Source organism: Notolabrus celidotus, chromosome 21 (assembly GCF_009762535.1).
Source record: "Notolabrus celidotus isolate fNotCel1 chromosome 21, fNotCel1.pri, whole genome shotgun sequence".
In the NCBI taxonomy this organism is placed as follows: domain Eukaryota; kingdom Metazoa; phylum Chordata; class Actinopteri; order Labriformes; family Labridae; genus Notolabrus; species Notolabrus celidotus.
The window spans coordinates 2,122,703-2,147,084 of NC_048292.1; the positions used below are offsets into that span (position 1 = coordinate 2,122,703).

General features: G+C 41.5%; 2 protein-coding genes across 2 annotated transcripts; one reads left to right on the forward strand and one right to left on the reverse strand.

Moving 5' to 3' along the window:
- The first annotated feature begins 384 nt into the window (after positions 1-384).
- kin (Kin17 DNA and RNA binding protein) lies at positions 385-5,384 on the forward strand. The gene is made up of 12 exons (XM_034673869.1): positions 385-648; positions 738-832; positions 937-980; positions 1,098-1,220; positions 2,904-3,088; positions 3,164-3,212; positions 3,299-3,350; positions 3,445-3,568; positions 3,651-3,776; positions 3,862-3,961; positions 4,057-4,157; positions 5,083-5,384. The coding sequence occupies exons 1-12, from the start codon at positions 535-537 to the stop codon at positions 5,140-5,142; spliced, it is 1,173 nt and encodes a 390-aa protein (XP_034529760.1). The 5' UTR covers positions 385-534; the 3' UTR covers positions 5,143-5,384.
- On the reverse strand, positions 5,291-24,007 carry itih2 (inter-alpha-trypsin inhibitor heavy chain 2). The gene is made up of 21 exons (XM_034673870.1): positions 23,868-24,007; positions 23,114-23,146; positions 22,852-22,890; positions 19,799-19,971; positions 19,619-19,723; positions 19,380-19,542; positions 19,192-19,299; positions 18,952-19,080; positions 18,736-18,852; positions 16,190-16,358; positions 15,976-16,101; positions 15,714-15,895; positions 15,425-15,610; positions 8,759-8,898; positions 8,491-8,663; positions 8,244-8,396; positions 8,050-8,163; positions 6,321-6,519; positions 6,059-6,231; positions 5,771-5,882; positions 5,291-5,680 (listed from the first exon to the last, which is right to left on the reverse strand). The coding sequence occupies exons 1-21, from the start codon at positions 23,961-23,963 to the stop codon at positions 5,533-5,535; spliced, it is 2,838 nt and encodes a 945-aa protein (XP_034529761.1). The 5' UTR covers positions 23,964-24,007; the 3' UTR covers positions 5,291-5,532.
- Positions 24,008-24,382: the final 375 nt, after the last annotated feature.

Here is a 24,382-nt window from a genome sequence, read left to right on the forward strand (position 1 = left end):
AATGAGACAAGGAGACGAGGATGTGAGGTCCAGGAAGGGAAGGAATGGATAAAAGGTGTAGAGCTCTTGGCCCTTTAACGCCATAAGTGTGGTTGCCCAGGTTGAGAATGGTCAATTGTTACACTTTTACTGTTTTGGGACTTCCATCTGTATGACTTCCCGTCCGTGTAGTCGGGAAAACATTTTAATTTCTTTAAAAGGTTGCTGCGTTTAAAATTATCCAAGTTATAATTGTCTCATTTGATGTTAATAGTTAATAATTTCAATGTAAATTCAACAAATATTTAATTCAATGTTAATTCAAGTGATGAATACGCTCTTTCGGTAAGTTGACAGAATAACGACACTTTGGTGAGTCCTTGAACGCAGCGTGGTTTAAACTCTCTCGCGAGATGATGACGCTTCACATGCGGAAGCAGTTTCCGTTAGCAGCGGGTGGACGTTGTTTGGGAGCGATTCGTGTCGAGTTTTCTCATTTTAAAGGTTATAAATTGATTTATTTCAGAGTTTAGAGGTTCATATTAACCGGCCAGGATGGGGAAGGCTGATTTTCTGTCTCCTAAGGCCATAGCCAACAGAATTAAATCGAAAGGGCTCCAGAAGTTGAGGTGGTATTGTCAGATGTGTCAGAAACAATGTCGAGATGAGGTGAGGAATCCGTTAAAATCACATATTTACTTCATGTTTTGTTGTTTTTAGTAAGTTAATGTTTATTGTTGTCTCCTGTTTGTTCACAGAATGGGTTTAAATGTCACTGCATGTCAGAGTCTCATCAGAGGCAGCTGCTTCTGGCCTCGGAGGACCCAAACAAGTTCATGGACTACTTCTCAGAGTGAGTTCAGATCTTTAGTTTTAAATGACTCAGCTGTGATTTATTAAACACAGAAACACCTCAGTAATGTCTTTAACTTGTTCCCTCTGTGTCCCTCCTCACAGTGAGTTTAAAAACGAGTTCCTGGAGCTGCTCAGGAGACGGTTTGGTGAGTCCCGGTCATAGACTGTGGTCCTGGTCCTCCTCAGATGATCCTGAAGCTTCTTCATCAGCAGCTTTAAATCAACATGAATGTGTGTTTGTGTTTTTGTGTTTCGTCCTGCAGGGACCAAACGTGTGCACAACAACATCGTGTACAACGAGTACATCAGTGACAGAGAGCACATCCACATGAACTCCACTCAGTGGGAGACCCTCACCGACTTCACCAAGTGGCTCGGCAGAGAAGGTGGGACCAGAGAGACTCCTTAATGTTTATGTCAAGACCTAAAAGGGCCAACATGTTGACTTAAAGCTGTATAAATATAATATTGAACCACATAAAAAAGTTGCTAAAAACATACAAATAATAACATTAAATTTTCACAAAAATGTTAAATCAAATCCTTAAAATATCAGACTGAAACCTGTTCATATGTTGACACCTAAAATGGACAAAAAATTCACTTAAAGCTGTATAAAAATAATACTGAACCAGTTTTTAAGAATTAGCTAAAATCCCCAAAATATTAACATTAAATTCTCACAAAAATGTTAAATTAAATCCTTAGAATATCAAACTTAAATCTGTACAAAGTAATGGAAGTTAAATCAAAATAAGACACAAGAATTAGCCCTTAAAATGAAAATTAAGTGTGAAATGTGAGTTAAACCAAAATAAAAGTTAGTATAAAACCTGAATTAAATTGGAGGTTAAACATGTAAAAAATGAGATTATTCACCTACAGAAATTTAATTAGTAGAAAGATGCATAATGTGTTTGCACAGAAGTTCACTAAGGAGTTTATTCTGTCCTATGAATTGAAATTCATCTACATAGAAATGGCAATAAAACCCATGGAAACATTTCAATTTAGCCTTAAAAATATTGGAATTCAGCTTGTATAAAAAAATTTCATTAAATCAAAATAAAAAAATAAAATGATTCTTTAGAAAGAAAATAAAACCTGTAGAAAAATGAGTTAAAACCAAAGACAAATTAGTACAAAACCTTAATTAAATTGGAGGTTAAACCTGTAGAAAAAATGTAATTATTCTCCTACAAAGATTGAGTTTACATCTTTTTAAAAGTAAATACATACAATGTTATTTAAACCTAATAATCATTTAAAATTAACCTGTAAAAAGATGCAAAATGAATGTGCACAGAAGTTTAATAAGGAGTTAAATCTGTCCTATGAATTGAAATTCATCTACACAAAAATGATGATTAAACCCATACCAATTTTTATATTTAACCCATCAAATATTAGAGCTAAACTTGTATTAAAAAGTGGATTAAATCACTTAAAAAAGGAAATCTTAACCTTCAAATGGACATTTGACTGTCTAAAAAATTGAATTAATCATTTATAAAAAATAAAGTTTAATCAGTGCAAAAAATACAATCAAACCTGAACATTATATATAAATCAATCTGTAAAAATGAAAAGAAATCTGTTAAAAAGAAAACTTTGCAACAAAAGAAGTTTTTTACAGCCAAACAAGAATTTAAAATAAAAATAAACCCAATGAAATATTTGCATAAATTGTATTACATTTAAACAGATTTCAAAAATTGAAAATTAATCTGTACAAAGTAACCTTACCAATATTTCTAATGGGCCATACCTCCATAATCATGCAGATCAATGGTGGATGCTAAGAAACGTTATTTTTTACACATTATGTAAAGAATCTTCTCTTCTTTTTACAGAGCAGGAACAGGATTGAAATCTTAAGGGAATAAAGTTCAAAATGTATAAATATAAAGAGTTTATTATGGCGGGGTGCAGGAATGTCTTAATCCGATCTTTTGAATAAAACCAAAACGACATAAAGAGTTTCAGCTGCTTCCACTCAAAGATGAAGTGAACTATTTAAATGTCAAAACATGTAATATATGTAATATCCTGCTGAATGTCCCTCCCAGGTTTCTGTAAGGTGGACGAGACCCCTAAAGGCTGGTACGTCCAGTACATCGACCGCGACCCCGAGACCATCCGCCTGCAGGAGGAGCAGGCGAGGAGGAAGAAGCAGGAGCTGGATGACGAGGAGCGCAGCGCCAAGTTCATCGAGGAGCAGGTCCGCAGAGGCCGAGACAGCAAGGAGACGGAGGTGAGTGAGGTTCTGCACATGCTCAGTTCAACCACATAAATCCCAGCTGTGACTCACTGCAGCTTTACTTTGCAGGAAACTCCAGTTTTCACGGAGCTGATTCGTGAGAGTGAAGAAGAGAAAGGTGAGTGTTTTGTTCTTCTAATCAGGATCTGTCTTGTTTTCATGATTTCATGTTTCTGACACATTCCTCCTCCTGTTTTTCTGCAGTTGCGTTCAACCTGGGTGCTTCCTCGTCTGTTGCCGGTCCCTCCAAACCCAGGTACACATGAGCATTTGGTTTATTCTGCTGCATTATTATCAGACAGGTATGATTTTAAAGGTGTCTTTCTGAAGCTGTTTGTGTCTCTTCGTAGTTCTTCCCTCGGTGCCAGCGCTCTCAAAGCGGCGGCATCCGCCACCAAAAGGAAAGAGCCGTCCTCGGGTTCAGACTTCAGGTCAGAGAAGAAGAAGAAGTCTGCTCTGGAGGAGATCAAAGAGGTACAGATGATGATTTTCCCTCTTCTGTTTCCTCTTCTATTTGATGTTTATTCTGTATTAAGTGTAACTGTGTTCTAATCAGATGGAGGAGAAGAGGAAGATGAAGCAGTCGGTGAAGACGGATTATTGGCTGCAGCCGAACATTGTGGTCAAAGTCGTCACGAAGAGGCTGGGAGAGAAGTACCACAAGAAGAAGGCTGTCGTCATGGTAAACATGTCTTTGTTTACTGTCATTACTGAGCTGAATAAATGAAGATCCGTGTCTCTAACAGTTCTTGATCCTGTTCCTGCAGGAGGTGAGAGACCGATACGGAGCCGTGGTGAAGATGGTGGACTCTGGAGACAAACTGAAACTGGATCAGAACCATGTGGAGACGGTCATACCCGCTCCAGGTGAGACACTCACATCAACACAGTGAATCTTTATTTAAAGGTTATTAAAGGTCGAAGTGATCAATAACAAGGTGTCGTCGTCGCTCCTCCTGCAGGTAAACGAGTCATGATCCTGAACGGTCCACACAGAGACACCGAGGCCGTGCTGGAGGGGATCGACGAGAAACACTTCAGCGCTTCACTCACGCTCGACTCTGTGAGTAACTTCAGGCTGTCGGTTTATTATCCACCGTGTTACTGAAACTTCAAGGGTAGATTCAAGGTTCAAGGATACTTTAATGTCATTCTGACCATGTGAACATGAAAAGAAAGAAATGCAGGACTCAGGTTTCTGTGTGATCAATAAGTATTTGTTTCATTATAAAGAATAAATAGTTATCTAAGGAAGTAAATAAATAGATTTGTATAAAGATAGGGAACCATAGAACCTGTAAAAACTAAAATGTTGATAGATTATTGAATACTAGCTGTGAGAAGACGCTTTCAAGCTAAATTGTGACAATGTCTTGAAACACAATATCTTGAATAGTTTGGCGTAAAGTTAAAGCTCATGACAGATAAAGCATAAACTCTATGCATCTCTAGAAATGAATACTGTCACATGAAAACGGTGATATATAAATGGATTACTAACCTTTAAATCATCCTAAACTCAGAGGTTATTGAATAAACTTGAATAAAATATCTGACCAATGGGGCGCTGGTGGCCTAGTGGTCTAAGCGCCCCACATACAGAGGCTACAGTCCTATAATTAGCTTAGCATAATCACCAAGAGTAAGAGAGTAGATTGATACCTCACTTGACTATATCTGTTAAACATGGCACTACAGCAAGGGTGCATTTAGCTTTTAGCTTAGCATAAGGCTTGAATAAAATCTGGTGATCCATATTATCTGTCTATTCTAAGTTTAAACTCTCTCTTTAGCACTTTTGTAACAGCTGCTGACTCTGAAATGAGTCACAAGTTTATGCACATGTTCACTAAACCAAAGTAGCCTCTGTCCTTTGTGCAAGTTTCCTGCATCAGTTTAGTGGATCCGTACTAAGCCCTTAGACTTGCCCTTCTCTGTTCATGTGTCTTCGTCGTCGTCATTAACCCCTTCCTCTCTGTCGTCCTCAGGGTCAGCAGAGAGGAAAGCGAGTGGACATCGCCTACGAGGATTTCTCAAAACTGGCCTGAACCAGAACCCTTCAGTTTTAATCTCAGGCAGCCGCTCGGCTGAAAGACTCTACTGTGTCAGAGTTTACTCCCCCTTTTACTCACCTGTACATACACATTACCCATAATGCAACACCAGCCAGGTCATACAGAGAAACTAAGAGAGCCGTGTGTTCAACTTGTTTTTTTATTTTGTATTAATGTTCAAGTTGACCTTAAATTTGCAGATGTACATTTTCTCCAAATAAATGTATCAAAAGTGACTCCTGGTGTTTCTTTGGAACATAATTAAGAAGTGAACGTCTAACATTTTAAAAAGAGGAAGAAGTGAAGCACCAGCCCCGGGTTCTAACTGTGTAACATTTCGAGGTTAATAGCAGCAGTTAGTTCTTGAACGTCTCTCAGAGCTGCTCAGTGCGTGTGCAGGAAGCTGTTGAGGTTGGGCACGATGTAGTCGGTGTAGTGGCCGTCGATGAAGCCCTTCCCGCTGTTGTGAACGAACCAGCAGTAGATGTTGGAGCCGCGCTTGTTATCCAGCCTGTAGTCTTTCTGCCAGCCTCTGAAACACACACACACACACACAAAGGTTAACACTTTCAGTAATCAGTGGTTAATCTGAGAGCTCTTTTTTAAGCAAGTTTAAACGTACCTGGTGACCTGCAGCGTGTTCCCCTTCACCTCCATGGTGGCCTCTGGCTTCAGAGGGTCCACTCCTTGGTGCATGTCATACACATTCAGCTCAGGATCCCTGTTGAACTGACCTGTTGGGCGATAACGGGCATTTAAAGCTCTGAATTTAAGAAACAGGAAGTAGTATATGCTACATCAACTTTGATTTGGGCGCTTAAGGAGGAGTAGTTTTAAAGAGTGCAATAACCTGAAAAAACAACAACACTTCTTCCACAAAACAACATCAGCATCAAGATTTGGGACGTACCTATGAGTCCGTGGGCCAGAGGGGAGTACTGGTTGTCATTGGGAATGTAGATACCGAGGAAGTCTACACTGATCGGGTTTTTCTTCCACACGCGGTGAAGTAACACCATCACCTGGATGTTATTATTTATAACGACGTTGACATGAGAGTTCCTTACGATGGAAATCCTCACACTGAAACACAGACACATAAAAACATGAAGTATAACACTCTGATGTGGAGCAGGAAATCCAGCAATGTGTCATGTTTGACAAACTGTTACCCGTCCTGCGCGATGTCAGCCGTGGCCCCCCACGTGAAGGTTTGGTTGTTCGTGCCGTCGTTAATGTTGATGCTGTCGGTGCTGATGGTCACACTGACTCCGTCAGGCTGGTAGTAGACTGAGATGGTGCCGAAGTATGTGTTCTGTTTGCCTTTCTTCATCCGCTTTGCGCCAATCAGCTGACCGTTCACCACCAAACCTTCAGGACAGAAGTGATGGTTAAAGAGGAAGAGATACATGTCAGATATACTGTCATACTTTAGGGTTATGGTTCAACTAAAATAAAAGTGATAATAGGCAAAGGTCTAAAGTTACAGAAGAAAGACAAGTGATGCATTAATGTGCATATTTCGTAAAGTCCATACATAAAACTCTTAATTAAAGGTTAAGGGTTACAAATTGTGGGAAATGTTTTCATTAACTTTTTTGCCAAGAGTAAGAGGAGAAGATTGATACCTTACATGACTATGTCTGTTACAAATAAGGCTACAGCATGGGTGAAATTAGCTTATAGCTTAGCATAAGCACTTTTTGCCAAGTGTAAGAGAAGATTGACACCTGACTATGTCTGTTACAAATAAGGCTAGGTGTAATTAGCTTATAGCTTAGCATGAGCACGTTTTGCCCAAAGTAAGAGAGGACTGATACCTTAATTGACTATATCTGTTAAATATAACACGACAGCAAGGGTGTAGTAAGGTAATAGCTTAGCATAGGCTTTTTTTCTCAAGAGTATGAGGAGAAGATTGATACCTTACTTGACTATGTTTGTTAAATATGACTACAGCAAGTGTGTATTAAGGTTATAGCTTAGCATAAGCACTTTTTGCCAAGAGTAAGAGGAGAAGATTGATACCTTACATGACTATGTCTGTTACAAATAAGGCTACAGCATGGGTGAAATTAGCTTATAGCTTAGCATAAGCACTTTGTTGACAAGAGTAAGAGAAGATTAATACCTTACTTGACTGTCTGTTAAATATGACGCTACAGCAAGGGTGTAGTTAGCTTATAGCTTAGCATGAGCACTTTTTGCCAAGTGTAAGAGAAGATTGACACCTGACTATGTCTGTTACAAATAAGGCTAGGTGTAATTAGCTTATAGCTTAGCATGAGCACATTTTGCCCAAAGTAAGAGAGGACTGATACCTTAATTGACTATATCTGTTAAATATAACACGACAGCAAGGGTGTAGTAAGGTAATAGCTTAGCATATGCTTTTTTTCTCAAGAGTATGAGGAGAAGATTGATACCTTACTTGACTATGTTTGTTAAATATGACTACAGCAAGGGTGTATTAAGGTTATAGCTTAGCATAAGCACTTTTTGCCAAGAGTAAGAGGAGAAGATTGATACCTTACTTGACTATGTCTTTTACAAATAAGGCTACAGCATGGGGGAAATTAGCTTATAGCTTAGCATAAGGCTTGAATAAGCTAACCAGTATTTCTGATTTGGATTCTGCATTTTTCTTCATTCAAATCAGTACAAAAAAGTATTTTAAAACAGTAAGTTGTGGTTTTCAGTGTTCCTTTAAACTGTTAAACCTTGATCATATCAGAAGCATCAAAACATATTTATCCCTTTAGCACTTAAAGGCTTTAAATGAAACATCCAGGAGGATCTCCAGGAGCAGGATAACGTGATGCTCTGCTTAGTTTGCCTCAATTATAGAATATATAACAGCTAAATAACAGACATTGTATATAGCTTAGTGGAGTGTATTACCTGTTCCAGGGTCAGAAACAAGGTTGAGGATGTGTCCCACTTTGGAGTCGATGTTGAAGCAGACGTGTGTGTCACTTCCGCGCAGGTGAACGATGAAGTGAGGGTCGTTGTCCACTGAATGAGAAACAGTCATTACTCATGAGGTAATGATCATTAATGAGTTTAACACAGCAGCTTAATGGAAACCATCATACCTAAGTTGATCTGTTGGGGCACGGCGTGCTCCTCGGGACCCTTGGCGGCCTCACTTGGGGTCGCTGCAGTCGTCATCTGGACCCAGGGTGGAGGCTGGTACACGACCCGGACCGGAGCCAGATTAGAGGACGCTGGGCCACCTCCTCCTATTCCTACAGAAGAAAGGTAAACAGATACGTTTGTACGATGTGCAGTCAGGTTTATATACTGTATACGAGGGAAGGACCTCAATCTCTTGTCAGGCACCTGAGCAGCAGCCGTGTTTCGGGTCTTTGGGGAAGTCAGCCAGCAGCCTCTCTGTGCCGTCCTCGCTTTCCACCAGCATAGCCGTGAGAGGAGTGACGAACTGATGCTCCACAGCCAGCGCCATGATCCGCTGCGTGATCTTCCTTTTCTTGGCGGCAGTGGTAGCCAGAGACCTGCAGGAGAGACGCACTGCATCAGTCAAATACACACAAGTACCATCTGATACATTTGTTTGCATTCATTTCCAATTAACGTCCTGGACTCGTACCTCTCAGAGATCAGCTGTTTGACGGTGATGTAAGCCCACAGCTGCTTAGCGAAGCCTGTGAACGAGTGCTGCTGCTTGGCGAGCTCCTGGTCCAGCTCGGAGAGGTCGGACTCAGTATGCACGGTGAGGTCAAGTCGGGCCTGCAGTGTGAGAAAAGACTGTTAGTGCTACGCAGGGGCGGAGCTAGACTCTAAGCGCAAAGGGGGCGGAGCATCCTATAGGGGCCCTTCTGATAGTCAAATTCAAAACTGTAAAACAGCTGATATATTTTCTCCCCTACTCATCAATGATAAAAAACACAAATTCTCACTTATTGATTCAAGACAGCCCATAAAGGGGCAACGGTTTGGTTGTCAAGTTCAAATGTTTCAGCTGCACCGAGGACAGAGCAGAGAACGCTACTGCATTGATTAATAAATGGTTCTGCACCGAACCTAATCACAATCCTAACCCTAATCACAACCCTAACCCTAATCACAACCATAACCCTAATCACAACCCTAACCCTAATAACAACCCTAACCCTAATCACAACCCTAACCCTAATCACAACCCTAACCCTTATAACAACCCTAACCCTAATCACAACCCTAACCCTAATCACAACCCTAACCCTAATAACAACCCTAACCCTAATCACAACCCTAACCCTTATAACAACCCTAACCCTAATCACAACCCTAACCCTAATCACAACCCTAACCCTAATCACAACCCTAACCCTAATCACAACCCTAACCCTAATAACAACCCTAACCCTAATCACAACCCTAACCCTAATAACAACCCTAACCCTAATCACAACCCTAATAACAACCCTAACCCTAATAACAACCCTAACCCTAATCACCCTAACCCTAAACCTAACCCTAATCACAACCCTAACCCTAATCACCCTAACCCTAAACCTAACCCTAATAACAACCCTAACCCTAATCACCCTAACCCTAAACCTAACCCTAATAACAACCCTAACCCTAATCACAACCCTAATAACAACCCTAACCCTAATAACAACCCTAACCCTAATCACCCTAACCCTAAACCTAATCCTAATCACAACCCTAACCCTAATAACAACCCTAACCCTAATCACCCTAACCCTAACCCTAACCCTAATAACAACCCTAACCCTAATCACCCCAACCCTAAACCTAACCCTAATAACAACCCTAACCCTAATCACAACCCTAATAACAACCCTAACCCTAATAACAACCCTAACCCTAATCACCCTAACCCTAAACCTAATCCTAATCACAACCCTAACCCTAACCCTAATCCTAACCCTAACCCTAGCCCTAATCACAACCCTAACCCTAACCCTAATCCTAACCCTAATCACAACGTTAACCCTAACCCTAATCACAACCCTAACCCTAATAACAACCCTAACCCTAAGCCTAATCACAACCCTAACCCTTACCCTAACCCTAATCACAACCCTAACCCTAATCACAACCCTAACCCTAATAACAACCCTAACCCTAACCCTAACCCTAATCACAACGTTAACCCTAACCCTAATCCTAATCACAACCCTAACCCTAATCACAACCCTAACCCTAACCCTAACCCTAATCACAACCCTAACCCTAATCACAACCCTAACCCTAATCACAACCCTAACCCTAACCCTAACCCTAATCACAACCCTAACCCTAACCCTAACCCTAACCCTAACCCTAATCACAACCCTAACCCTAATCACAACCCTAATAACAACCCTAACCCTAACCCTAACCCTAATAACAACCCTAACCCTAACCCTAATCACAACCCTAACCCTAATAACAACCCTAACCCTAACCCTAATCACAACCCTAATCACAACTTGAACCCTAATAACAACCCTGACCCTAACCCTAATAACAACCCTAACCCTAACCCTAATCACAACCCTAACCCTAATAACAACCCTAACCCTAACCCTAATCACAACGTTAACCCTAACCCTAACCCTAATCACTACCCTAACCCTAACCCTAACCCTAATCCTAACCCTAATCACAACGTTAACCCTAACCTAACCCTAATCACAACGTTAACCCTAACCCTAACCCTAATCACAACCCTAACCCTAACCCTAACCCTAATAACAACCCTAACCCTAACCCTAACCCTAACCCTAATCCTAACCCTAACCCTAATCACAACCCTAACCCTAACCCTAACCCTAATCCTAACCCTACCCCTAACCCTAATAACAACCCTAACCCTAACCCTAACCCTAACCCTAACCCTAATCACAACCCTAACCCTAACCCTAATAACAACCCTAACCCTAACCCTAATCCTAACCCTAATCACAACTCCAACCCTAATAACAACCCTAACCCTAACCCTAGCCCTAATCACAACCCTAACCTAACCCTAATCCTAACCCTAATCACAAATTGAACCCTAATAACAACCCTGACCCTAACCCTAATAACAACCCTAACCCTAACCCTAATCACAATCCTAACCCTAATAACAACCCTAACCCTAACCCTAATCACAACCCTAACCCTAACCCTAACCCTAACCCTATTCACAACCCTAACCCTAACCCTAAACCTAACCCTAATCACAACCCTAACCCTAACCCTAAGCCTAATCCTAACCCTAACCCTAGCCCTAATCACAACCCTAACCCTAACCCTAATCCTAACCCTAATCACAACTCTAACCCTAATCACAACGTTAACCCTAACCCTAACCCTAATCACAACCCTAACCCTAATAACAACCCTAACCCTAACCCTAATCACAACCCTAACCCTTACCCTAATCACAACCCTAACCCTAATAACAACCCTAACCCTAACCCTAACCCTAACAACAACCCTAACCATAATAACAACCCTAACCCTAACCCTAACCCTAATCACAACCCTAACCCTAATCACAACCCTAACCCTAATCACAACCCTAACCCTAACCCTAACCCTAATCACAACCCTAACCCTAATCCTAATCACAACCCTAACCCTAACCCTAACCCTAACCCTAACCCTAATCACAACCCTAACCCTAACCCTAACCCTAATAACAACCCTAACCCTAACCCTAACCCTAACCCTAACCCTAACCCTAATAACAACCCTAACCCTAACCCTAACCCTAACCCTAATCACAACCCTAACCCTAACCCTAACAACAACCCTAACCCTAACCCTAACCCTAACCCTAATCCTAACCCTAACCCTAACCCTAATCACAACCCTAACCCTAACCCCTAACCCTAACCCTAATAACAACCCTAACCCTAACCCTAATCCTAACCCTAATCACAACTCTAACCCTAATCACAACTCTAACCCTAATAACAACCCTAACCCTAACCCTAACCCTAACCCTAACCCTAATAACAACCCTAACCCTAACCCTAACCCTAGCCCTAATCACAACCCTAACCTAACCCTAATCCTAACCCTAATCACAACTTGAACCCTAATAACAACCCTGACCCTAACCCTAATCACAACCCTAACCCTAATAACAACCCTAACCCTAATCACAACGTTAACCCTAACCCTAACCCTAATCACAACCCTAACCCTAACCCTAACCCTAATCCTAAGCCTAATCACAACGTTAACCCTAACCTAACCCTAATCACAACGTTAACCCTAACCCTAACCCTAATCACAACCCTAACCCTAACCCTAACCCTAATAACAACCCTAACCCTAACCCTAACCCTAACCCTAACCCTAACCCTAATCACAACCCTAACCCTAACCCTAATAACAACCCTAACCCTAATCCTAACCCTAATCACAACTCTAACCCTAATCACAACCCTAACCTAACCCTAATCCTAACCCTAATCACAACTTGAACCCTAATAACAACCCTGACCCTAACCCTAATAACAACCCTAACCCTAACCCTAATCACAACCCTAACCCTAATAACAACCCTAACCCTAACCCTAATCACAACGTTAACCCTAACCTAACCCTAATCACAACGTTAACCCTAACCCTAATCACTACCCTAACCCTAACCCTAACCCTAATCCTAACCCTAATCACAACGTTAACCCTAACCTAACCCTAATCACAACGTTAACCCTAACCCTAACCCTAATCACAACCCTAACCCTAACCCTAATCACAACCCTAACCCTAATCACAACCCTAACCCTAATCACAACCCTAACCCTAACCCTAACCCTAATAACAACCCTAACCCTAACCCTAACCCTAATCACAACCCTAACCCTAACCCTAATCACAACCCTAACCCTAACCCTAATCCTAACCCTAATCACAACCCTAACCCTAATCACAACCCTAACCCTAACCCTAACACTAACCCTAACCCTAATCACAACCGTAACCCTAACCCTAACCCTAATCACAACCCTAACCCTAATCACAACCCTAACCCTAACCCTAACCCTAATCCTAACCCTAACCCTAGCCCTAATCACAACCCTAACCCTAACCCTAATCCTAACCCTAATCACAACCCTAACCCTAATCACAACGTTAACCCTAACCCTAACCCTAATCACAACCCTAACCCTAACCCTAACCCTAATCACAACCCTAACCCTAACCCTAATCCTAACCCTAATCACAACTCTAACCCTAATAACAACCCTAACCCTAACCCTAATAACAACCCTAATCCTAACCCTAACCCTAGCCCTAATCACAACTCTAACCCTAACCCTAATCCTAACCCTAATCACAACTCTAACCCTAATAACAACCCTAACCCTAACCCTAATAACAACCCTAATCCTAACCCTAACCCTAGCCCTAATCACAACCCTAACCCTAACCCTAATCCTAACCCTAATCACAACTCTAACCCTAATAACAACCCTAACCCTAACCCTAACCCTAATCACAACCCTAACCCTAACCCTAATCCTAACCCTAATCACAACCCTAACCCTAATCACAACCCTAACCCTAATCACAACCCTAACCCTAACCCTAACCCTAACCCTAATCACAACCCTAACCCTAATCACAACCCTAACCCTAACCCTAATCACAACCCTAACCCTAGCCCTAATCACAACCCTAACCCTAACCCTAATCACAACCATAACCCTAATCACAACGTTAACCCTAACCCTAATCACAACCCTAACCCTAACCTTAATCACAACCCTAACCCTAACCCTAATCCTAATCCTAACCCTAATCACAACGTTAACCCTAACCTAACCCTAATCACAACGTTAACCCTAACCCTAACCCTAATCACAACCCTAACCCTAACCCTAACCCTAATCACAACCCTAACCCTAACCCTAACCCTAATCACAACCCTAACCCTAATCACAACGTTAACCCTAACCCTAATCACAACCCTAACCCTAACCCTAACCCTAATCACAACCCTAACCCTAACCCTAATCCTAATCCTAACCCTAATCACAACGTTAACCCTAACCCTAACCCTAATCACAACCCTAACCCCAATAACAACCCTAACCCTAACCCTAATCACAACCCTAACACTAACCCTAATCACAACCCTAACCCTAATCACAACATTAACCCTAACCCTAATCACTACCCTAACCCTAACCCTAACCTTACCCTAATCACAACGTTAACCCTAACCCTAACCCTAATCACAACCCTAACCCTAATAACAACCCTAAGCCTAACCCTAATCACAACCCTAACCCTAATCACAACCCTAAGCCTAACCCTAATCACAACCCTAACCCTAATCACAACGTTAACCCTAACCCTAATCACAACCCTAACCCTAATAACAACCCTAACCCTAATAACAACCCTAACCCTAATCACAACCCTAACCCTAATCACAACCCTAACCCTAACCCTAATAACAACCCTAACCCTAACCCTAACCCTAATCACAACCCTAACCCTAACCCTAATAACAACCCTAACCCTAACCCTAATCACAACCCTAACCCTAACCCTAACCCTAATCACAACCCTAACCCTAACCCTAATCACAACCCTAACCCTAACCCTAACCTTAATCACAACCCTAACCCTAACCCTAATAACAACCCTAACCCTAACCCTAATCACAACCCTAACCCTAACCCTAATAACAACCCTAACCCTAACCCTAATCACAACCCTAACCCTAACCCTAACCCTAATCACAACGTTAACCCTAACCCTAACCCTAATCACAACCCTAACCCTAACCCTAATCACAACCCTAACCCTAACCCTAACCCTAATCACAACCCTTACCCTAATCACAACCCTAACCCTAACCCTAACCCTAATCACAACCCTTACCCTAATCACAACCCTAACCCTAACCCTAACCCTAACCCTAATCACAACCCTAACCCGATTAATTAGTAACATCTCTTATAGGCACCCGAAAACCCATTACAACCACAGTGGTAACATAGGATTCAATAATAATCATGGCCGAATGATATATTTTATTGAACTTGTGCTACCTACAGTAGTAGGATGTAGAAAAAATGTGCAGTCTGTTTGTCGCCTCCAGGGCCATTATTATTGATTTGTTTGTAAACGTTTGAATTATTTATTAGTGTACATTTACGGGGACATGCGTTGAGCATGGTTGTGGTTTGCACGCCTAAGCTTAAAGCATTTTATGGGCCCATCTTTAAGCCCCTGCGGTCGCTCCGCTTATGGTGCTACCGTTGGGTTTAAGTACTAAAGATGTGGATTTGCTTGTTCCACTCACAGCAGTCCCGGTGGTGAAGCTGGTCAGGGTGTTGCTGTCTGACGGCAGCACCTTTCCGGCCACCACGATCTCTGATCCGCTGAAGTATTTATCGAAGCTGTTCTGGGTGACGTCTGACACGGTGTCTTCTGGGAACTGAACTGTGATTTGTCTCATCAGAGGAGAGGACACTTGGCTGTAAAATGCCTGCAGAGAGAGAGAGAAGGAAGGAAGGAAGAAGTTTCTGACCTCAAATCGTGTTCATCAAAAAAGAAGACAACTAATGGTTTTCAAAAGGAAGTTGTCGTACCCGTAGCTGGTCTGCAGCATCATGGTTAGCGTAGATCCTCTGAGCCATGCCCCTGTTCTCCATCGCGATACGTTCCAGGAAGTCGTAGTCCACGTCGAAGCCGATGCCCAAAGAGAAGAGCGAGTACTCCTCCCTCATCACCCGCTTCACGTTCTTCTGGATGGTGCTCAACTTAATCTCACCTGGAATAAATCAGTCTATTATCTTTGATGCACAATCCCTTGACCTTGAGACTTGAGACTTTAACCTCGGTGAGTCTTACCCACAGTCGGGTCTCCATCAGACACCAGAATGATCATAGAGACCGATCGAGAGTCGATTAGTCCCTGATTGGACGCTTTCACCAGCATCTGAACCGCTCTCATCAGAGCCTCGTTGATGTTGGTGCCTGGGGTTGAAAGTCAGGAAAGTAAAGTCACTGTCATGGTTGTTTTTGTTAATCAAGGAAATCAAGACAGAGTTATAATTCCTCTTACCTCCGTTGGGTTTGATGTTTTGGACGTAGTTCTTGGCGTCTGCGATCTGGATGGAGGACCCAGGCACCAGATCTTCGCTCCAGCAGCGCACATTGTGGTTAAAGTCAACAATGCTGAAGTGATCATCGAAGGTCAGGTCGTCCAAAATGGCCTTCATGGCCTCCACTGTCTGTTGGAGGAATTTGAAGTTACAATTTGGTGTTTTTTTCTGATGGTACCTGCAGTTTCCAAAAGTAGTATGGGAGGTAGAGCCTTTATTTAGCATGGTTCTCTACTGTGGGGTTGTGGATTTCGAAAACAGGCTCAAGACTCTTTAATGGAGCTTATTGATAAGGCTGGCTAAATCTTGGCCTGGAACAGTTCCTCATTAAGCTGCTATAGGCTCTGACTGACATTTGTACTTTTTTTTGTACCCATTCATGCACCGCCACCAAACATACTTTTTTCTGCTCCAAGTTTTTGCCACTGAATACAAAGTTTCTCCTTCCCCAAAGGCTCTCATTGAAAAATTTGTTCAGTCTCTCTGAATAACTTTGTAAGACTAGCTGTAGTTTGTGTGCCGGTAATGCTAGCTTAGCTCGATTCATTCCTGCAGCCCTTTACATGTAATCCCCCTGGGATTTGTAGACATATAAGTGTGACCCTTTGGAAGACTAATATTGGAGGCTGAAACTTTAACTTTTATGGAATCATCTCAGCTCAACTTCTACCTACATGTCATCCCACATTCTCTCCTGAGTTTCATACTTTATCCACACTCCTATTTTTCATTACAAGCATAAAAACCAAAGAATAACCTTTCAAAGCATAGTTCATACCGCCCTTTAAAACCTCACAATGCCCCCAAAACTAATATGGGAGGCTGAGGCTTAAACTGTTAACCTTTTAAGGAATCATTTAAATGTTTGAGTCTGGATGGAAGACATCCTTTCAACTTTAAGGGTTAGGCCTGTAACTTTCCTTTTTGATAGGGCTCATTAAAGGTCTGGCTAAGTCCTGGATTAGAACATTTTTATGTGATGCTGCTATAGGCTTTGACTTTGAGGAGACTTGATTCACAGTGCTTCAATGTTTCCTCTTCCTTGTCCCTGTGAATGTCATTTAAGTTTACCCAGAGCTGCCATACATTTTTTTCTGTGATTTAGAGGCATATAAGTATGACCCTTTGGAATCTCAAGCAGTCTCCAAGACTAGTACGGGAGGCTGAGGCTTTAACTGTCATCCTCTTTACTTTAAGGGTTAGGTCTATAACCTTCCTTTATAATAGTGAGACCAATTATTTGGAGGCTTATAAGTATGCCTCAATGAGTTGAAGGACTAGCTAAGTCCTGGCTTAAAACACTTTTACGTTATGCTGCTATAGGCTTTCACTTTGAGGAGACTTGATTCACAGTGCTTCAATGTTTCCTCTTCCTTGTCCTTGTGAATGTCATTTAAGTTTACCCAGAGCTGCCATACATTTTTTCTGTGATTTAGAGGCATATAAGTATGACCCTTTGGAATCTCAAGAAGTCTCCAAGACTAGTACGGGAGGCTGGTTCTTAAACTGTCAAGTTTTTAAGGAATTATCAAAAAGCTTCGGTCTGGGTTCAGACATCCTTTTAACTTTAAGGGTTAGGTCTATAACTTTCCTTTGTAATAGGGCGCATTAAAGGATTAGCGAAATCCTGTCTTAGAACAGTTTTATGTGATGCTGCTCTAGGCTTTGACTTTGAGGATACTTGATTCACAGAGCTTCAATGTTTCTTCTTCCTCCTCCCTGTGAATGTCATTTAAGTTTACCCAGAGCTGCCATAAATTTTGCTGTGATTTGGAGGCATATAATACACTTATATGCCTCCAAATCACAGCAAAATTTACCCTTTGGAATCTCAAGCAGTCTCCAAGACTAGTACGGGAGGCTGGTTCTTAAACTGTCAAGTTTTTATGGAAATATCAAAAAGCTTCGGTCTGGGTGGCAGACATCCTCTTAACTTTAAGTGCTAGGTCTGTAACTTTCCTTTATAACAGGGCGTATTAAAGGACTAGCTAAGTCCTGGCTTAGAACACTTTTACATAATGCTGCTATAGGCTTTGACTTTGAGGAGACTTGATTCATAGAGCTTCAATGTTTTCTTCTTCCTATCCTTGTGAAAAACATTTGAGTGTAACCCGAGTTGCAATAAATTTTGCTGTGATTTGGAGGCATATACTATAAGTATGACCCTTTGGAATCTCACACAGTCTCCAAGACTAGTATGGGAGGCTGAGGCTTTAACTATCAACCTTTTATGGAATCATCTAAACGTTTGAGTCTGGGTGGAAGACATCCTTTCCACTTTAAAGGTTCGGCCCGTAACTTTCCTTTTTGGTAAGGTTTATATTTGAGGTAGGCTGAGGCTTGGCTTGAAACAGTTCCTGATATGCCGCTATAGGCTTTGACATAAGGGGGAGTGCATTGATTTAAATGCATTCTGAGGAATGGCCACTAGATGGGCTTGTTTCAAAAAGGAGCAATGATAGTGAGGCAGTGGGAAGGTGGACAGTAAGACAGGGAAATGTCTTACCTGCTTCATCTTGACCCCCCACATGGATCCACTGACGTCGATGACGAACACGATGTTTTTAGGAAGAGGTGAGAGGCCGCTTGGAGCGAAGAAGTGGACAAAGTGTCCGTCAGAGACCTGGGCAAAAGAAACAAAGGCTTGAGTCATCATCTCCAGACTGATTTTAGTTGATTAATGATGCTTTAAATGATGATATTTGATGAGTGCATGTGTTACCTGTAATTCCCCGATTCTGTCGTCTCTGTTGACATCATACCTCACGGTAAAGGGTCCATCTATCGCGCTATCAGTGCAGTTGTCACACTTCTTCTGCTGCTGCAGGTTTGGCTTGAAGACAATATGAGCCTGCAGAAAAAGACATTTGTCTGAAACTTAAGAGGTCGACTCATCCTTATACAACGCTCCAACACAAACAAGACTCAAAGCTAACCCAGACACTAGCTCTCTTGGTGTTACCTTGTCTTTGGAAGATGTAACTTTGATCGCGTTGATAAATTTCTCTCCAAGGGTGTCAGGTGTTTCTACCTTTGAGATTCCCTTCGGCTCATAGATGTACACATCCGCCTAAAGAGAAGATGTGTCAGGGTGTATTCCAAGAACAAATACAGGCCACAGAAACCCACATTATGTCATGATGTTCTGACCTGGAACTGTGGCACAAGCCTCCCGGGCTGCAGGTACAGCGAGTGCTCGTAGAAGCCCAGCTTCCTTTGCATCAGCTCCTGGTAGTGGAGCTCGAACTCGATGTTACTGCCAGGAGGAACGTGGACTTCTGTCTTAAAGGTCTCGAGGTCCAGGGAGTTCGCCCTGTAATGTAGAATAGTCTATGAGAAGCTGTTGAAGATTCACTGGGGTGAGACATCCCAAAAGGCTGATTTGGTACCTGACGATCCCTGCTGCCTTGCCTCTGGCTCTGGCCTGGGCGTAAAGGTTCCTCGCCACTGTTTTCTCTTTAACTGAGCCCACGAATGTGATCCCGTTCACATTCCTGCAACAAAGAAGTGCCAAGGTTAAAACGAACTCTCTCCAGAGTGTATTTTGGATTGTTTGTAGTTGGTCTCACATGGTGAAGTTGGTGATGAAAGCTCGTTTGGGGATCTGGACGTTGAAGCCGATGCTCTGAGCTTTGGAGCCCGAGTTGACCACGGAGCTCCTGACGGTTGTGTGAGCAAACCGCGACGTGATGCGGCTCTCCACCTTGTAGCTCTTGACGGTGATGTCATCTCCACGGATGGCCTGAGTGGGAAATCACAGAATAAGTGAGGTCACTCAGGTTGAAAAACGTTCTTTTGCATCTTTATTTCTTCAGACCGGGACCTCTTTTTGTTTGGTTGCACTTTGTGTTGTTTTTGGCGCCCCCCTGTGGACAAACTGTTAATTCTTATTTCTTCACTGATCCGGTTCTGGGTGTACATGTGTACGTAGTATTCCCTCACCAAAAATCTCACCCTGTTTCCTTTGACAGTCTAAGGTATCATCGCTAGTCTTGGCTTGCAACAGTTCCATGTTAATCTGCTATAGGCTTTCTTTATCTGCTCCAAGCTTTTCCTTCTATTTTCCCCATTTGTAATTTTTTAATTTAGAATCAGCTTCGTCTCTGTAAATGACATTATAGGAGTTGCCATAGCTGATATAAACATTTTTATGACTTGGAGCTATGAAAACAAAACCTTTGGGAACTCACACAGTCTCCAAAACTAATAAGGGAGGCTGAGGCTTTCACAATAAATCGTTAATCTCTGTTTGTTCTACTCTGCATCTCTTTTGTCTCAACACACACTAAGGATTACAACACTTTGGCTTTACATTTCAGAACCTATAGGACCCCAAATGTAGAAGTTATGAGTCCTGTGCACCATTTTTCACATATGTTCCTAAAATTGAGCCTAAACTAACATTATGGTATCTTTGCAAACATTTGAATCTTTAAGGAAAATCCAAAACTTTGGGATGTGAAGTTGCCAAATTTGAGGAATAGTTTGATGTTTTGGGTAAAAGTAAGGTGAAAAGGTGGCACTCATTTGGAGAACTTGTTACATCTTGGCTTGGAACTGTTCCTTAGGGAGCTGCTATAAGCTCACTTGTAAATGCTACAATCTTTCCCCTCCATTTTCCACAAGTGTTTTTTTCTTTATTATAGAATTAGCTTCATCTCTTTAAATAACTTCATAAGAGTAGCCATAATTGATTAAAAAAAATCTTGTTATGATTTGGAGCTATGAAAATACAACCCTTTGGGAACTTACACAGTCTCCAAAACTAATATGGGAGGCTTAGGCTTGATTTTTATAGAACTTTCCTTTCTGTTGTATCGACTCTGCCTCTCCTTTGTCTCAACACACACTAAGAATTAAAACACTTTGCCAAGTCTTGGCTTGGAACAGTTCCTTGTTAAGCTGCTATAGGCTCACTTGTGTCTGCTCTAAGCTTTCCCTTCCATTTTCTCTAGTGTTTTGTTATTGCCAAATTTGCTTGGTCTCTGTAACATTATAAGAGTAGCTATAGTTGATAGCAATTGTGTTGTTATTTTGAGCTATGTAAAAACAACCCTTTGGGAACTCACCCGGGCTCCAAAACTAATATGGGAGGCTTAGGCTTGATTTTTATCGAACTTTCCTTTCTGTTGTATCGACTCTGCCTCTCCTTTGTCTCAACACACACTAAGAATTAAAACACTTTGCCAAGTCTTGGCTTGGAACAGTTCCTTGTTAAGCTGCTATAGGCTCACTTGTGTCTGCTCTAAGCTTTCCCTTCCATTTTCTCTAGTGTTTTGTTATTGCCAAATTTGCTTGGTCTCTGTAACATTATAAGAGTAGCTATAGTTGATAGCAATTGTGTTGTTATTTTGAGCTATGTAAAAACAACCCTTTGGGAACTCACCCGGGCTCCAAAACTAATATGGGAGGCTTAGGCTTGATTTTTATCGAACTTTCCTTTCTGTTGTATCGACTCTGCCTCTCCTTTGTCTCAACACACACTAAGAATTAAAACACTTTGCCAAGTCTTGGCTTGGAACAGTTCCTTGTTAAGCCGCTATAGGCTCACTTGTGTCTGCTCTAAGCTTTCCCTTCCATTTTCTCTATTGTTTTGTTATTGCCAAATTTGCTTGGTCTCTGTAACATTATAAGAGTAGCTATAGTTGATATCAATTGTGTTGTTATTTTGAGCTATGTAAAAACAACCCTTTGGGAACTTACACAGTCTCCAAAACTAATATGGGAGGCTTAGGCTTGATTTTTATCGAACTTTCCTTTCTGTTGTATCGACTCTGCCTCTCCTTTGTCTCAACACACACTAAGAATTAAAACACTTTGCCAAGTCTTGGCTTGGAACAGTTCCTTGTTAAGCTGCTATAGGCTCACTTGTGTCTGCTCTAAGCTTTCCCTTCCATTTTCTCTAGTGTTTTGTTATTGCCAAATTTGCTTGGTCTCTGTAACATTATAAGAGTAGCTATAGTTGATATCAATTGTGTTGTTATTTTGAGCTATGGAAAAACAACCCTTTGGGAACTCACCCGGGCTCCAAAACTAATATGGGAGGCTTAGGCTTGATTTCTTTTATCAAGCTTTCCTCTCTGTTGTATCTCCTCTGCATCTCCTTTCTCTCAAAACACTGAAAATAATAACCTCTGGCATGAAATTGCAAAACCTTAGACGTTAAATGTAAAAGTTATAAAAGTGGAGCTCACTGCGAGGGCTTTCTAAGTCTCTGCTTGGAACAGTTCCTTGTTAAGCTGCTATAGGCTACTCCAAGCTTTCCCTTCCACTTTCTCCAAGTGCTTTTTTAGGGCTAAAATAATTTACCATATTTATTGGATGTTTAATCCCCAAATAAACCTCAAACAAACTCCTTGTTTTACAGGAGGAATATGTGGTGTTACAGGGACTATTTCTCAGAGAGGGTCGGTCTCAGTTAGACAAAGCTTGTCCTCTTTTTACATTTTATAAAGACAAATTTAAGTAGAGAAAAAATGTGGGCAGGGTAGGATTAGTGCAGAATAAAGTCAATAACCCAACAGTCACGAGAATCTCTTCAAACAGCCGAATATTGATCGATAGATAAGGTTAAACTCTGTCACAGTGCCGAGGCCCAAACAACAAGAGGAGGGAGTCATACCTCAAAGTCTTCCTGCTCCTCGCTGGTCAATATCGCTCTCTGAAACACAAACACAAACACAAATCATCACCCTCACACTGTCTTAATCTACTCTCTCACAGCAGATTATACATGTAAAAATTCTGGGATTAGCATCAGAGCAGGTTCGTTTACGAAGCCGTGTTGTTTATTTTTGTGCAATCAGAGGGATCGATAGATAACAGCAGTTATTGCGACATCACATGTAGACGTGCTGTTCGTGCTGTTTGTGAAATGATCTCACCTTGTGTCTCTCCTGACGGTCGTGAACGTGCGTCTGGAGGCAGAAAAACAGAAACGGTTGAAGAGACACATGCTTGTGTTTGAAGATTTTACAGTCACGTTGTTTTGTGGTGAAGTTTCAGACGCAAAAAAGTGAGTTTATTTAAGGTCAAAGATTTTAAAGGTCAAAGGTCAGGGCCAGGAATTGGGTTACTTTTTTAAAATTGTATTTAAATAAAAAGGATACAACATTTATCTTAACAATGAGGACAAATCTGTCTATTCTGTAGCAGAAAACTCAATTTTGTAAACAGTTTTCTATATTCTCTACAACTTTTATGAGTCTACTTTGTTTTTTATGTGATTTAAAACACATTCAAACACATTTTTGCAGCCGTGAAGCTTCAGCAAATAAAGATTTTCTGCAAAATGTGGGCATCAAGAAGTAATTTTGATTTAATGTAAAATGGTAACATGTTTCAATATTCCTAAAAAAGTCTGAAACTGAAATGTGAGATAAAATTTTGTCTGTTTTTTGAGTTTTTCTGTGTTTATCTCAGTTTGATTAGCAAGAAAGAACAACTCTTACAAAGCAAAGATGTCAACGGTTCAAATAAGTCCAACTACATCTACCTTCATGCATTTAAAATGATGTTTCAGCCCTCTTATATAAGCCCACATAGATCACAACCACCTTAATTCTTTAATTCTGATACTCTGTGACTGTAAACAAAGTGTTAAGTCATAATCTGTGTATAAGAATAAGATCCACTCACCGCCTCGTTCTCCCATTCCCCATCTATCACAAACTCAAAACAGCGGCCCTCATGGAGCAGCACGAGCCCCAGAACCAGCAGCAGCAGACGCCTCATGATTCCCGTCCTGTGGACTCAAACACACACTCCCTCACACACACACACACATATATATTTATATTTAAAAAATCCACACACAACACAGCCGCTGGGACACAGACGATCCTTCTGCAGAGAGCCGAGCTGAAAACTGAAGGTTAAAATCCACTGAACTGATCGACTCCGGCTCCAGTCAATATTTGTTGTGTTTCATGTGAGCCAGAGAGGAGAAGGAAACTTTGAAACTTGACCTGCAGTGGGCCGGGTAAATAGGACACATCAATCTCATTTAGAGATTAAACACATCAAACACAGACGGTTTGTAGTCTGGGACTCTTACACAAAGTCACAGGGTGTACTGCAGGGTGCGTGCGTTCATCGCTCTGATGTGATTCTGAGTGAAACAAACTACATTATTTTAAAAGAGCAGGAGGAAT

Coding starts and splice junctions, on each gene's coding strand:
- kin (XM_034673869.1), top strand. CDS start 535: ATGGGGAAGGCTGATTTTCTGTCTCCTAAGGCCATAGCCAACAGAATT. Junction 833..936: donor TTCATGGACTACTTCTCAGA/GTGAGTTCAGAT, acceptor CCCTCCTCACAG/TGAGTTTAAAAACGAGTTCC. Junction 3,569..3,650: donor CTCTGGAGGAGATCAAAGAG/GTACAGATGATG, acceptor TGTTCTAATCAG/ATGGAGGAGAAGAGGAAGAT.
- itih2 (XM_034673870.1), bottom strand. CDS start 23,963: ATGAGGCGTCTGCTGCTGCTGGTTCTGGGGCTCGTGCTGCTCCATGAG. Junction 19,972..22,851: donor AGGAGCAGGAAGACTTTGAG/GTATGACTCCCT, acceptor TTTCCCACTCAG/GCCATCCGTGGAGATGACAT. Junction 16,359..18,735: donor GGGGGGTCAAGATGAAGCAG/GTAAGACATTTC, acceptor TTCCTCCAACAG/ACAGTGGAGGCCATGAAGGC.